Source organism: Ahaetulla prasina, chromosome 7 (assembly GCF_028640845.1).
Source record: "Ahaetulla prasina isolate Xishuangbanna chromosome 7, ASM2864084v1, whole genome shotgun sequence".
Taxonomy (NCBI): Eukaryota; Metazoa; Chordata; class Lepidosauria; order Squamata; family Colubridae; genus Ahaetulla; species Ahaetulla prasina.
Genome location: NC_080545.1, coordinates 9,424,842 through 9,440,124, shown reverse-complemented (window position 1 = coordinate 9,440,124; position 15,283 = coordinate 9,424,842). Strand labels below are relative to the sequence as shown.

Genomic DNA, 15,283 nt, shown 5'->3' with positions numbered 1-15,283 from the left:
AGGAGGAACTAGAACTCACAGTCTCCCGGTACTTGGCCCAAAGTCACCCAGCTGGCTTTCATGGCTAAGGAGGAACTAGAACTCACAGTCTCCCGGTACTTGGCCCAAAGTCACCCAGCTGGCTTTCATGGCTAAGGAGGAACTAGAACTCACAGTCTCCTGGTACTTGGCCCAAAGTCACCCAGCTGACTTTCATGGCTAAGGAGGAACTAGAACTCATTCTCTTGCTTTTTATCCTGGTGCCTTAACTACTAGACCAAACTGGCTCTCTATATGAAAACAACTTAAGAAAGTTGTTAGTCCCGCTCAACGTCCATGAGGTTTGCAAGTTTGAATCGTTATTTTTCAATTAGGTTGGGTTGATATCTTAATGCTTTCTTTTCCTTTTTTTAAAGAAATATTTTAAAATATTTTGATTTTCTACACCCAACCAAACGATCATATTTACAGCAAGGCGAAGACAGTTCCGAAAACATAAACCCGAGAAAGAAAACGCAGCAATGGGGGAAAAGAGGCACCAGAAAAGACCAGCTGGAGAGGAACAACATGTCCCTCGAAATCCAAATACTAACCCCGCTAAAATGAAGGACCATCCCAGAAGCCACCGCCCCGCAGACGGTGCTCAGTTTCCCCCCGTTGACGGTTAACCAGTTCTGGCTGGATGGGGCACGATTGAAATTGTCTTTGAGTTGAGTGGGGAGGGACACATCCGGCTCGTCGCAGTATAACCCGCTCCAGTTTTCATCACACCTGTAAAGAACAGGAGACAAGAGAACCCAATTGAAAACAAACACCCAGGGGTGGGGCTGCTGGGGGTTCGGGAGAACCTCTAGATAAGATTCTGTGCAGTTCGGAGAATCCCCCAAATCCCACTCCTGCAATGTCACCGGGGGTGGGGGGGAGATCTGCGAAGACTTGAAAAAATGATTTAAGGTGGGGGGTGTCCTTGGTGTGCTCCGAGCTTTCTTGTTTTCTTGCAGACGTTTCATGAACCGAACTACGTAACATCATCAGTGCTAGAAGAAAGTAGGGTTCGTGGAATGGAGGAGGGGGAGGACGATGACGACTATGGGTGCCTTGGTGCTCTATGAGCTTGGTTGTTTTCTTGGAGATGTTTCATTACGCTAACTAGGTAACACCATCGATGTCATTTTATTTTATTTATTTTATTTATTTTATTTATTTTATTTTTTTTTATTTTATTTTTTTTATTTGCATTTATATCCTGCCCTTCTCCGAAGACTCAGGGCGGCTTACACTATGTCAAGCAATAGTCTTCATCCATTTGTATATTATATACAAAGTCAACTTTTATTGCCCCCAACAATCTGGGTCCTCATTTTACCTACCTTTGTCACAACAATATATGTAGGCATCATACAAAAAGATTATATAGTATATAAACATATATATGAGTAAATATTATATATATATATATATATATATATATATATATATATATATATATATATATATATATATATATATATATATATATATATATATATATATATATATATATATATATATATATATAGGTCTTTGGTTGTTCGGGTTTTCTCCCATGTAAAATTGGAAGTGTCTTGGCAACGTTTCGACGAAGTCTCATTCGTCAATACTTTAAAGTCAATACTTTTAAAAAGACCAGAACTATCGCCAAAACTGAACACTTTAACAACAGAATAATCAGAGAAGCCATTGAGATAGAAAAACGCCCACACAGCATGAACAAACGAGATGACACCTCCCGCCTACCAGCCATTTGGAAACCCGCCCTTATTGACAAACGAGTCCCTAACACGAGGAATGACACCAGACCCACACTCACAAGGTCCACACAGGATGTCACCACCACACATCCACCCAGAAAGCAGACCCAAACCCACACTGATCATGAAGCACGACCAAGGACCAGAAGCCAGACCGCAGCTGCAACATTAGCCATTTCAAACCCCTCCAATCCATTCATGCAGCAGACTGACACCCACTATGAAGATGTAGCACGACCACAAAGCCAAACAACAGCTATGCAGCTCACCAGCTCAAATCCCCTGCAGCACAGACTAGACTGAGCACAACCAAGCCCCCACCAACACAGGACACACCCCAGCCAATCAGAGCACAATAAAACCCCATCCAATCAGAGCACAGCCAAGCTCCCACCCAATCAGTTTAAACCCCCACTAGCAGTTAAAAGGAAGAAACAGCTGCGATCACACATTGCTCCTAGAAGCACGAAGCTGAAGCTTGAAGATGACGAATGAGACTTCGTCGAAACGTCGCCAAGACACTTTCAATTATACACCGGAGAAAACCCGAACAAACAAAGACCTATATATATATATATATATATATATATATATATATATATATATATATATATATATATATATATATATATATATATATATATATATATATATATATATATATATATATATATGAAGAAGAAAAGAAAAACAATAGGACAGGAAGGGTAGGCACGTTTGTGCGCTTATGCACGCCCCTTATGGTCCTCTTAGGAATGGGGTGAGGTCAATAGTAGAAAGTTTTTGGTTAAAGCTTTTAGAATTATGGGAAGAGACCACAGAGTCAGGTAAAGTATTCCAAGCACTGGTGATTCTGTTACAGAAGTCATATTTTCTGCAATCTAGATTAAAGCAGTTGACATTAAGTTTAAATCTGTTGGTTGCTCTAGTATTATTGCAATTAAAGCTGAAGTAGTCTTTAACAGGAAGGACATTACAATAGATGATTCTGTGAGTTAAACTTAGGTCTTGTCGAAGGCGACGGAGTTCCAAGTTTTCTAAGCCTAGGATTTCAAGTCTGGTGGGATAAGGTATTTTGTTGTTTTCAGAGGAATGGAGAACTCTTCTTGTAAAATATTTCTGGACACATTCAATTGTATTGATGTCAGAGATGTGGTGAGGGTTCCAAACAGGCGAGCTGTATTCTAGAATTTGTCTAGCAAATGTTTTATATGCTCTGGTTAGTAATGTAGTGTTTTTGGAAAAGAAGCTACAACCAATTAAAAATCAATTCAAAAAAAAAATTCAAAAAAAACCCAAACAATACAAAAATCACCCAACCCAAAAAGGAACAAAAAGACTACAGCCCAGGGGTGAAATCTACTTACCTTCCTTACCGGTTTGGAAGTCACATGCACGCACAGGCGCAGAAGGTAAAAAACACATTACTTCCCAGTTAAAACCAAGAAGTAATGACACTTGGGTGGGTGGGCAGAGCTTTGCTCCACCATTGCTACTGGATCGCTGAACCACTGGCTACGATCGCTACCAGATTGCGCGATCCAGTCCGAACCGGGAGCATTTCACCCCTGCTCCAGCCCCTCTCCACCAGCAATCAGCACCCAGATGAGTATAGATTAACTCCAAGGTTAACCGCAGACCAACCAATAGTGGGTTGATCCCAGTTCGGTCCGGTTCTATAGAACCGGTAGTAAAACCGGTGGGAAGCTCCACCCACCTACCACGATATCATCATGGGTGATCTATGCACGCGCGGTCCCGTTGCAAACCGGTAGTAAAGGTAAGTAGAACTCATCCCTGAGACCAACGATCAAGTAAACTAATCCCCCAATCAAGAAAGGGCCTCTGGTGGCTCAACAGATTAAGCAGTCTGTTATTAACAGCAGCTGCCTGCAATTACTGCAGGTTCTAGTCCCACCAGGCCCAAGGTTGACTCAGCCTTCCATCCTTTATAAGGTAGGTAAAATGAGGACCCAGATTGTTGGGGGCAATAAGTTGACTTTGTATATAATATACAAATGGATGAAGACTATCGCTTAACACAAAGTAAGCCGCCCTGAGTCTTCGGAGAAGGGCGGGATATAAATTCAAATTAAAAAAAAAACCTGCCAAAGAGCCATCAGTAAACAGCCCAACCAAAGAATCTCTTAAGACCGTCCCCACCCACACAGACAAGACACGCCACTAGACTATAAACTGACAGGAAACTGCACATCTTACTGGCATTGATGATGTTACCTAGTTGGGTCATGAAAGGTTTGAAAGAAAACAAGCAAGCTCAGAGAGCACCAAGGGCCCCTCTTGTCAACGCTGAGCTATAAGTAAATCTCCTTTAGTGGTGTTATGATTTAAATCTCGAGTTAAGGTCTTAGTGGCCTGTGGCCATGGCCTGTGGACACAAAAGGTATTTAAAGGAGGTCTGCAGACCCCAAGTCAGAATTTCTGCCCCCCCCTCCTCTGCCCCACAGAAAAAGACCCTGGAGGGGGAGACTCTCTGCAGCAACACAAATGTTCATTGCACATATCCTGCCCATGGGCTGTAGTTTGAGGACCCCTGATTTAGTGCAATATAAAAAATGCAAACAATTTTTCTGCGGACCACCAAAATTTTCTCATGGACCACCGGTGGTCCACGGACCACCAGTTGGTGACCGCTGGACTAGAAGACCTCCAAAATTCCCTTCCAGCCCTACGGTTCTATTATGCTCATGGAAACACAGAAAACTAATGGCAGAAAATAACCTAGCGGTCCATCAAATCTTCCCTTTGAGTTTTTCTTTTTAATTCATGCACTTCTTATTATTTGTTTTTATTTATTATTATTTTTTTTACAGATGATGGACATGTGTTTATCCTAAGCATGTTTAAACTCGGTTACTGACGATTGAACCACTACCCGCGCGGGAAGTGGGGTTGCAAACTTCCGCTACTCGTTCTGTGAGATCGCACTTTTGAAGTATCTCATTGGCAGTACTACTTCGGGGCTGCCAAGCTCCAGTCAGCATGAGCTGGTAGTGGTGTGGAAATTAAGAAAATTAGGGAAAGACAACGGGCACCTGAAATTAGCAGCCGATTGCAGGTGGTTAAGGAAGAACAAAGCAACGTTGGCAGGACTTCGTTCGCTTTATACACGCACACCCAAAAATTGGCAAATAAAGTTAATACCACTTCCAACAGCAGATGAGCTGTTGGAAGTGACAATTATACAAGAAGCTAAATTAAAGGGCCTTCGGAAAAACAACGCGAATATGGTACGGCAGATTTCAAAAATGGCAGTCGGAGGCCAGATTTGAGAATTCACGCAGCACAAGCATCAGCTACAGAGCGGAACTCCATAAATGCTTTTAATAGAGCTGCTTTCTGAAATATTTTTGGAAATGCGATTTAAAACAAGACTGCGGGGAGAGCTCCCCGAGTCGTAATAAGAAGAAACCACAAAATGGCAACTTCCCAAGATATATTTTTTGCCAGATTTGTAAATTATACCGCTTAAATATAAAATATTAAACTTGGCCGACGAAGTTCCTCTGTAGTGACATCAATCTAACAGGTTTTAGCTGGCTTGCACGGCGCCCTGGATAAAAGACGTTATCTAAAATGTGTTGAGTTTTTACATAATAACGTATTTTCATTGGCACTTCGGATAGTTTTTTCCCCTGTTTCTGGCTCAATTTTTTAAATATCTGACTTCCAATTTTTTTTGCCCGCTATCCTATAGATAAAATGATGTTTTTCTAATATTTTAAGTTGAAGACTATGAGTAAAGGAAAAGCTTCCATTTTTTCCCTAAAATGGAGAGATTCTGATTCCATCACATTTTAGGTGGCATGACAAGATATTTAAATGGAATCAAAAGTTGTTTTGTCTTCTTAACAATCTGTTTTTTTATGTAACTCTATGGAGGAAGTGCAAAGCGAGTTACGTTCTTTAATTTTATCTTTGCTAGTAACAATAGTTGTCATTATCATTACTATTATTATACTATAAATGCTGGAGGTCAACGAATTTGTTCTGACACCACGTTTTATAAGTAGCTGGTAAAAGAAAACCAGGGAATCGAATAAAGAAGGAGGTGAAAAATCACAAAAATGGATGAATATGAATCTATCAAATTTTGCATTTTTGTTTTATCTGGTACTTTTAAGACAACATGTCTTAAAAGTACCAGATACCAACGCGTCTGTTTTAAGACGCATGTCCCCCAATGTTAACTGAACAGGATATTTTAATTACTATAAACCTTCCCAAGTAATCCCGGAGGTGCTTTTTCAAGAGGCAACTGGACTTTCTGGTTTTTCTTTGAAGACATTTCGCTTCTCATCCAAGAAGCTTCTGAGAAGCGAAACGTCTTCAATGATAAACAAAAAAGTGCAGTTGTCTCTTGAAAAAAAACACCTTTGGGACAACCATGACCTAGATCAGGGGTCTCCAACCTTGGCAACTTTAAGACTTGTGGACTTTAACTCCCAGAATTCCTCAGCCAGCTTTGCTTTGCTTTGCTTTGCTTTGCTGGCTGAGGAATTCTGGGAGTTGAAGTCCACAAGTCTTAAAGTTGCTAAGGTTGGAGACCCCTGACCTAGATGACTGAGAATCTCCATGGACTTCCCAAATTCCCATCTAAATGAACCTGGGGGAAGGACATGTTTAAGAAAAATCAAAACAAGATCCTAGAGAGGAAGGTGGGAGGCAAATTGGAAAAAAAGCGTAGCAACCGAAGTATTGAAGCGGGCAAGAGACGATGGATAAATGATTTCTTTTTTGCTGTGGTTGTTCTGATTTGCGTTTCCTTTTCTCTCTCTCTTATCTTTTCTTTGTTTCAGGTAGATGACACAAATAGAAGCCAGGTAGGATAGAAAAAAAAAATTTTTTTTCAGTAAAAGGTGATATGATTAAAAGTTAGAATAAGTGATAGAAATAAGAGAAAGGGGAACGTTAGGGTAGACACTTTTATATAATAAAATAAAGTAACAATAAGAGAAAACATGGAATAATTGAACAATGACAGATTGCAATTTATTATAATTGTGTTTTTATATATATTATATATTAGAAATATATAAGTTGATTGAATGTAATAACTATGATTAATTTTACTAGTTGTTTATTAGAACATATGATACTCAGGTGCCACACTGTTTACACATTGATTAGATACGTTTGTAAAAAAAATTTTTTTTTAATTTTTTTTTTTTTTAAATCTAAACAATGGAAATGAATTTGGCACATTAGACCTCTTCAATCCAGTTCCACCAAAATCAGGGAAAATACATTAAAAATAAACATATAAATGATGTACTAATCCTTTACAGCAAACCCTATACTTGTAAAATTCCCTTTAACTGTTGCGTTACGAAAATGGCTCTATTATCTATCTTCACAGATGTTGCCGAAATAATAATGCACGAGGAATCAGTAACTAGTGATTTTTTTTCTAACGGTGAGAGGAGTAGTGATACTGATCTAGAAGCTATGATCAGAGCTATCATTGGGTCGATGATAATTGATATTAACAATAGCTTTGGATTATTGCTCTAGTTGAAAAATTGGCCAAGCGCTGAAGATGGCAAAATAAGGCGGCCAATTATTTCCATGAATTGTTTTATTGATTTTTTTGTGACTGCACAGAATTTGTTCGGCTTCATTAACCGGCATTCGTGGTTGGGAGAGAGTTTTTGTTTTGAGAGGGGACAGAAAGAGATTAATTCGAACAGGAGAGCTGGTTAGTTTGATTCCGAGAATAAGCCAACGGGTTATATCCTAACTGAAAACCATGAATAAGGTAGTCCCCGACTTACAACCACAATGGAGCCCAAAACTTAGGTCGCTAAGCGAGACAGTTTTAAAGTGAATTTTTGCCTCATTTTACGACCCTTCTTGCCACAGTAGTTGTGCATCGTTGCAGCTGTTGAGTAACACCATTAAGTGACTTCCCCATCGACTTTGCTTGTCAGAAGGCCTCAAAAGGGTATTACGTGACCCCAGGCCACTGCAACCGTCATAAATATGAGGCAGTTGCCAAGCGGCTGAATTTTAATCACACAGCCACGGGGATGCTGCAACGGTCGCTAAGTGTGACAAACGGGCACAAGTCGCTTTTTTCAATGCCATTGTAACTTTGAGATGGTCACCGAATGAATGATTGCAAGTCGAGAACTACCTGTGTTGTCCATTTCTTTGTGATATTGAATGGGGCGGTCTGGTCCACACGACAGGGTAGCCCTCGACTTACAGCAGTTCATTTAGTGGCCGTCTGAAATTACAACGGCGCGGAAGAAAAAGTGACTTGTGAAAGATGGCCATAAGTCACTTTGTTCAGTGAGGTTACAACTTTGAACAGACACTCAATGGACTGCTGAAAGTCGAGGAGATACCTGTAGTTCAGTGGTGGGATTCAAATAATTTAACAACTAGTTCTCTGCCCTAATGATCAACTGGGTCAGCATGGCTCAGTGATCATGTGACCGTGTGGGCGTGGCCAACTCAACGTCGCTCACGTTGATGGGCGCTTCCCCTTAGCTGTTACAATGTAATAAGGGTTAACCGGAGAGGCAGTTTCTGTAAGCAGGGCAATAAAGATTAGTCTAGAAACACCACCAGAATGTTTCTTTCCTGCCTTCCTTACAGGATTAGTCCTGTAAAGTGGAAAAAAACAAAATAAGATTTCTGTTGTGCCTCGCTCGCCCCCCTCGCCTCAGCCGGGCCCTTCTCATCTCCTGCCAGACACTGATAGTACAGGAGAATGTCCTGGCATGCCTCCAGCCCCCAGTCCTGGCACCATGCCCGGAGAAACTGAGCAAACAAACCTCCCTCCGATAGCATGTGCGCCTGAAGCCAGCCACGAGCTGGGATTACCGGCAGCTGGGGACGAAATGATGCAGTGGACAGATCCTCGCTTCCGGAGAATGGAGAGGCGACGTCAGCAAAAGGAAGGGAGGGGCAGGCCTGGATAAGTGCTGAGTCATGGAGCCACACCCCATGGCCTATATAAAGGATCTGCTTTCTGGCATTCTCTGAGTCAGGCAAAGTCTAATCTGGATTGCTGAAGTCACACCTTGGATTCCTGCCTGCCCTGAGGACTCTGATAGGACTTTGGCAGAGCTGCAGAGGCACGCTTGATATGGACTTCCCCGACCCGGCTGTCAGAGGAGGAGTGGGACATGACAATTTCTTCCAACAACCGGTTCTCCGAACTGCTTAGAAAGTTAACAACCGGTTTTCCCGAATAGGTGCGAAATGGCTGAATCCCACCACTGCTGTAGTTTACTTTAACACTGCCTTCTCTCAGCAGGGTTAATACTTACATGCAGTTTCCTTCAGTGCATCTTCCATGCCCGCTGCACATATCTATACAGCCGTCGCCTATGTAGACGTTGTCAATAGCCCACGTTTGCTGCTTGTCGAAAGGCGCAGCCTGGTGCCAACGGAAACGGGTCGCATCAGACCTTTAGGAAAGACGGCAGGTGAAAAAAATAATAATGCTTGCGGAGTTAAAGCACAAGAAGTAGCAAGTTCCACCTGAGGTATCGATCAAACGGAGACTGCGGCTTTATTAAACAAATAAACAAAATCTAAATAATCAAAGAGAGAAGCAACCTGGAATGAAGGAGAAACTTCCTAACAATGAGGACAATTAACCAGTGGAACGGCTTGCCACCAGAAGTCGTGAGTGCACCATCACCGGAGGTTTTTAAGGAGAGACTGGACAGCCACTTGTCTGGAATGGTATAGGGCCTCCTGCTTGAGCAGTGGGCTGGACTAGAAGACCTCCAAGATCCCTTCCAGCTTATTCTATTCTATTCTATTCTATTCTATTCTATTCTATTCTATTCTATTCTATTCTATTCTATTCTACTCTACTCTACTCTACTCTACTCTACTCTATTCTATTCTATTCTATTCTACTCTACTCTACTCTACTCTACTCTACTCTATTTTTTTCCTATTCCTATAATTTCAATTTCAATTTCTATTCCTTTTCCTATTTCTTTTAACAGTAGATGGCAGCATTAAATTTCAAACTAAGTTTGCTCACCAAGGGGACAAAACTTTCGTTCAAGCAGATTGCAACCTACATATTTGCTTATTCCGTTTATACTTTGTATCCTCAACATTTTTTTTTCCTGATGGTCTTCCTCCAATTTTTCAATCAGACTAGGGTGAACTTTGAATTGAACCCACTGATTTTATAGTCTCAGATATTTCTGATAAATCGGAAACCAATTTTTAAAAGCCTGAGGTTTGTGTTTATGGTTCAAGTACAAACCCTCTTTCCTTATTAATCTGCATTCTGGTTTTTTTTGTGTGGCAATTGAGACCTGTTCCCTCACCAGGGGTGGGCTGCTGGTGGTTTGCAGGGGTTCGGGAGAACCTCTAGCTAAGATTCTGTGCAGTCTGGAGAACCCCCAAACCCCACTCCTGGCTGGTCCCTCCCCGCCCACCCCTCCCCTCCCAGGAGTCCCCACACGACCCATTTTGGATGCAGGTAAGTGAAGGACGGAGGGATGCGGTGGCTCAGGGGCTAGGACGTTGAACTTGTCGATCGAAAGGTCGGCAGCTCAGCGGTTTGAATCCCTAGTGCTGCCGTGTAACGGGGTGAGCTCCCATTACTTGTCCCAGCTTCTGCCAACCTAGCAGTTTCGAAAGCACCTAAAAATGCAAGTAGAAAAAATAGGGACCACCTTTGGTGGGAAGGGAACAACATTCCGTGCGCCTTTGGCGTTGAGTCATGCCGGCCACATGACCACGGAGATGTCTTCGGACAGCGCTGGCTCTTCGGCTTTGAAACGGAGATGAGCACCGCCCCCTAGAGTCGGCAACGACTAGCACGTATCTGCGAGGGGAACCTTTACCTTTTTAAGTGAAGGAAGCATGCAGCGGCTTGGGGAGGGCAAAAAATGGGCTTACTGAAGTGCCTCCAAAGGGCCTACATAGCCTGGGGAGGCTGTTTTCGCCTTCCCAGAGGCTTGAGGAAAGCCTCTGGAGCCCAGGGAGGGCAAAAACGCCCCCCGCTGTGGTGCAGGATGCTAACTAGGCCATTCCCACCATGGCCACGTCCACCCAACAACCAGGCAGAGAACCCCTTGCTAAAATTTTTGAAGCCCACCCCTGTCCCTCGCCATATATAGGAGGTACTTGAGACATTGTTTGTTTTTAACAATCTTTTGGTCCTGTCCGACTCTTGGTGATTTTATAGGCAAGTGTTCTCCATGGTACAGTTTGGAGCTGAAAACAGCTTCCCCCCCTCCCCTCGTTGTTTTATGTTTGACTTTTTATCAGATTTGATGTTATGAAGCCAAGCGTCTTCTTGGCTTGCCCCATCTTCTTATTCCACGAACCGTTCCTAGCATCGTTGCCTTGTCTGTCGAATTTCCATGTATAACACGGCCAAAGTAAATCAGACGTAGTCTTATGATTCTAGTTTCCAGTGAAAGTGTCTGGTTTTATACAATTTAACCCCTCTCTGCTAAGCTAAGAGCCACGGTGGCGCAGTGGTTAGAGTGCAGTACTGCAGGCTACTTCTGCTGACTGCCAGCTGCCTGCAATTTGGCAGTTCGAATCTCACAAGGTTGACTCAGCCTTCCATCCTTCCGAGGTGGGTAAAATGAGGATCCAGATTGTTGGGGGCAAGATGCTAACTCTGTAAACTGCTTAGAGAGCGCTGTAAAGCATTGTGAAGCGGTATATAAGTCTAAATGCTATTGCTATTGCTACTCTGGCTCTCTGTGATATATCCAATAATTTACACCAACACCACAGTTCAAAGGCGTCAATTCAATCAGCCATTCTTAGTGTCCAACTCTCGCATCCCTACATCTAACTAGCCTGCTTTTTCTATATTTCTACTTGAGAAATAAAAGAGAAAGGTTCTCCTCGCACATACGTACTAATCGTTCCCAATTCTAGGGGGCGGTGCTCATCTCTGTTTCAAAACCGAAGAGCCAGCGCTGTCCAAAGACGTCTCTGTGGTCATGTGGCCGGCATGACTCAATGCCAAAGACGCCCGGAATGTTGTTCCCTTCCCACCAAAGGTGGTCCCTATTTTTTCTACTTGCATTTTTTATGTGCTTTCAAACTGCTAGGTTGGCAGAAGCTGGGATAAGTAACAGGCGCTCACCCCATTACGCGGCACTAGGGATTCGAACCGCTGAACTGCCGGCCTTTCGATCGATAAGCTCAGCGTCTTACCCGTTAAGCCACCTTACTTGAGAAATAGGATTTACTTAAATAATATCCCGTTTCAGTGTTGTTTACTTGGAACAGGAAAGTGGCTGAATCTGCAGAGAATAGTCATCAATGAGATACTCAAGGTTTTTAGAAGATCTCAATTAATGTGAGATATGATAGTGTCAGCTTCCCTCACAAACATACTTCAAGTTTCAGAGCTGTGTGCGTGAGTGCGTGCGTGTCCCTAACTTTTTGAACCGCGTACCCCCCAGATATTTTTGAGATGCAGAGACTGCTTGATAATCGTGAGAGGTGAAATCGTGAGAAATGAAATCTTGAGGATCTCTTGTCAAGGAAAGTGCAGGAGATCATGATCAATTAGCATTTGTTGATTTAACAGCATGGGCACACTAGAACGTTTTGCGCGGCCTCATTGGAGTGATGTGGAAGACACGATGAAATAATTTTATTTAGAACTACCTGGGCGCCCGTGCTTTGCTACGAAACTATGTGAACAGGTAAATTGACACTTAAAGCCTGAAAGTTAATGTAGAATGTGTAACTCTGCAGCATCAGAGCGTGTTAATATAAGGCAACTGGCAGTTGGAACAGAGAGGGAGGGGGAGTAGAATGTCCCAGTCCGCAGTCTGGATGAGTCAAGTGCTGGCCACGCCCACGCCCAGTTTAGTGAAGGGGTAGCATCAGAGCATGTTAATATAAGGCAACTGACAGTTGGAACAGAGTTCTTTTCTGGTGGGGAGGGGGAGTAGAATGTCTAGCTCCTTAGCATCAGAGTGTGTGAATATAATACTGTATATGAAATACTAATGATCTGATGCTCATTTCGAAAAATTCTTTCTAGAAGCCAAGAGGAACATATGTGCCAAATTTCAAGTTTGTAGGCTTTACGGTTCTGGAGATTTTGTGATGAGTGAGTGGTATTTGGCTCTTATATATATAGATATCCCTTCTGACATATTTCAAAAGGCAATGAAACTAACTGAGGACAAATATACAACTTGTAGAATTCCTTTGGAAAACAAGTTTAGAAACGCGTAGCTACCGTGGGAAAAGAGATCACTGTTTCAAAGCCATAATACAATGGGAAACTTGTTGTGATGGATAAAGGCATGCCAAATATAATTCACCTGGTGTAAGGAGGAAGTGGCAAGATAATTCTTGTCCATTTGTTGAAGGTATCAGATACCAAGATCCTCTGGAGTTGATACCTGTTGCATTCTACGTTAGTAGGAAGGCAGTCTTTTACCACAGGTTGCCACGTCAGACCAAGGTCCTCAGAATATTCTAGCTCGATAGCTAAAAAAAAAGAGAAAAGAATAAAATGCAAAAATTATAAGTGGCTCATAGGCAAGCATTAAAATATTACATATGAAGATGAATAAAGATAACTTTGAATGATGGCTATAAAGGTGCTTTTGCAAAAGGCAATTGGACTGCCTTGGTTTCTCTTTGAAAACTTTCCGCTTCTTATCCAAGAAGCTTCTCCGTTTCTTCGGTCAGAACTGGATGAGAAACAAAACGTTTTCCAAGAAAAACCAAAGAAAGTCCAGTTGCCTTTTGAAAAAGCACCTTTGGGACAACCTGTTGTGACCTAGGCTCACTTAGGCATAAAAGACACACTTACTCTTAAACAAACCTATTTTGTTATAACAGCTGAGGATTACTTCATTCCCAGTTCAGTCCAAATTAATTCCGAAACAAAGTCCTTCAGAAAAAGTCCTTCAGCCTTATCACAAATCTTTATCTTCTTTGGCACTGTGTCAAAGGCTTTTCTTGGCAAAGCCCCACAAAATTCAGAAACAAGAGACGCCGAACAGAAACAGATGTAGCAACGTTGCTTTCCTAAAAAAGAGCCCAAGAGCCGTCGGTGCTCTTTTAAGCCTTATGGGAGGGGCCAATCATCTCCTGGTCTTACTCCCGAGTTGTCTTCTTTGCTTTAGCTGCTCTTGCCTTCTGGCAGCTCTTTGCATGAGTGCACTAGGAACAGGCTCTTCCTGTTCCTCTGCCTCTCTGCTGTCTGCCTCTGGAGGCTCCGGAGTCCACGCATCGCTCCCAGATGGCCCTGACCCCATCTCTGCCTCTGATGCAGAACCCTCGTCCGGGCCTTCCCCTGACTCCAGAACTGGCCCATGGTCCTCCCTCGCCTCCTCACTGTCCGACTCCACTGCTAGCTCCGCGGGCTGCTGGCGGACCACAACACAACCATGACCTGGATGGCTGAGACTCTCCATAGACATTTGAGTGACTGCTGTAGGGGTTGTCGTGTCCCACTCCTCCACTGACAAAGTCCTCAAGGCAGGCAGGAGACCAGAAAGTGACTTCAGCAAGATAAGGTAGACTTTGCCTGACTCAGAGAATGCCAGAAAGCAGATCCTTTATATAGGCCATGGGGTGTGGCTCCATGACTCAGCACTTATCCAGGCCTGCCCCTCCCTTCCTTCTGTTGCCTCCGCCTATCAAGTCTTCTGACGCGAGGGTCACTCCAGTCGGCAGCTGTTGGTAATAAACCTTCCTCAGGCTCACATGCTGTGGAGGAGGGGGAGGGGTCTAGTTGCTCCGTTTGCCTGGGCATGGAGCCAGAGCTGGGGGCTGGAGGTATTTCTTCTTCTTCAGCCTGTCTGGGCATGGAGCCAGGGCTGGGGGCTGGAGGTATTTCTTCTTCCGTGTTCGGAAGCAGATAAGAAGACCCCGGCTGAGGTGAGAGCGGGCAAGACACAACAGGGGTGCAGATTCAAGTGTTCTGTCATGTGTTGAGTTTTACATTGTTTTCAAAGGATACCTGCTACAGTGTGAATTCCACTAAAAGTAGAGTGCAAAGTTGGCTGTTCTATGGAGAGATGCCTCAACTCTATGGACTAGAAGATCTCCAAGGTCCCTTCGAGCTGCACGATTCCATGTGCTAAACCTAACACTTCTTCAAAATGAAAAAGGTTTTCTGCAGTCACGACATAAGCCTAAGGTTGAAAATCGGGCTACATCTTTTCTATCCTGCTCTACGGAGTGGAGATGTTGTGTCTGCACCCCCCGAGCCGGCCCTGCTGCCAGAAAGTGACTCGGAGCCGGGCCTGCTGCCAGAAAGTGACTTGGACAGTGAGGGGGAAGGGCTGTCAGGACTTACCTCGGGAGCACCGGATTCCCTGATTCAGCTCCAGGAGTCAGAGGCAGGCCAGGTGGAAGAGATAACGAGGCCTCCATCCCCTGACTCGTTCCCCCCTACAGGCCATGCCTTCAGACCCAGCTGATGGCAATCAGGCTTGGTTGAACCCTAGGTTTCGTAGGCAGGAGAGGCAGGAACAACAGAAGCAAGGGTGGGGCAGGCCTAGGAAGTG

The 15,283-nt window shown here is 43.5% G+C and overlaps 1 protein-coding gene across 2 annotated transcripts in view; it reads right to left on the bottom strand.

The window, feature by feature from the left end:
* Positions 1-15,283, bottom strand: part of RELN (reelin) — a 457,527-nt gene that overhangs the window by 47,389 nt on the left and 394,855 nt on the right. For both annotated transcript variants that reach the window (XM_058190565.1, XM_058190566.1), the window contains 3 exons: positions 13,082-13,250; positions 9,071-9,211; positions 573-750 (listed from right to left, as the gene is read on the bottom strand). In XM_058190565.1, the coding sequence (XP_058046548.1) occupies positions 573-750; positions 9,071-9,211; positions 13,082-13,250 (488 nt within the window). The remainder of the gene's footprint in view (positions 1-572; positions 751-9,070; positions 9,212-13,081; positions 13,251-15,283) is intronic.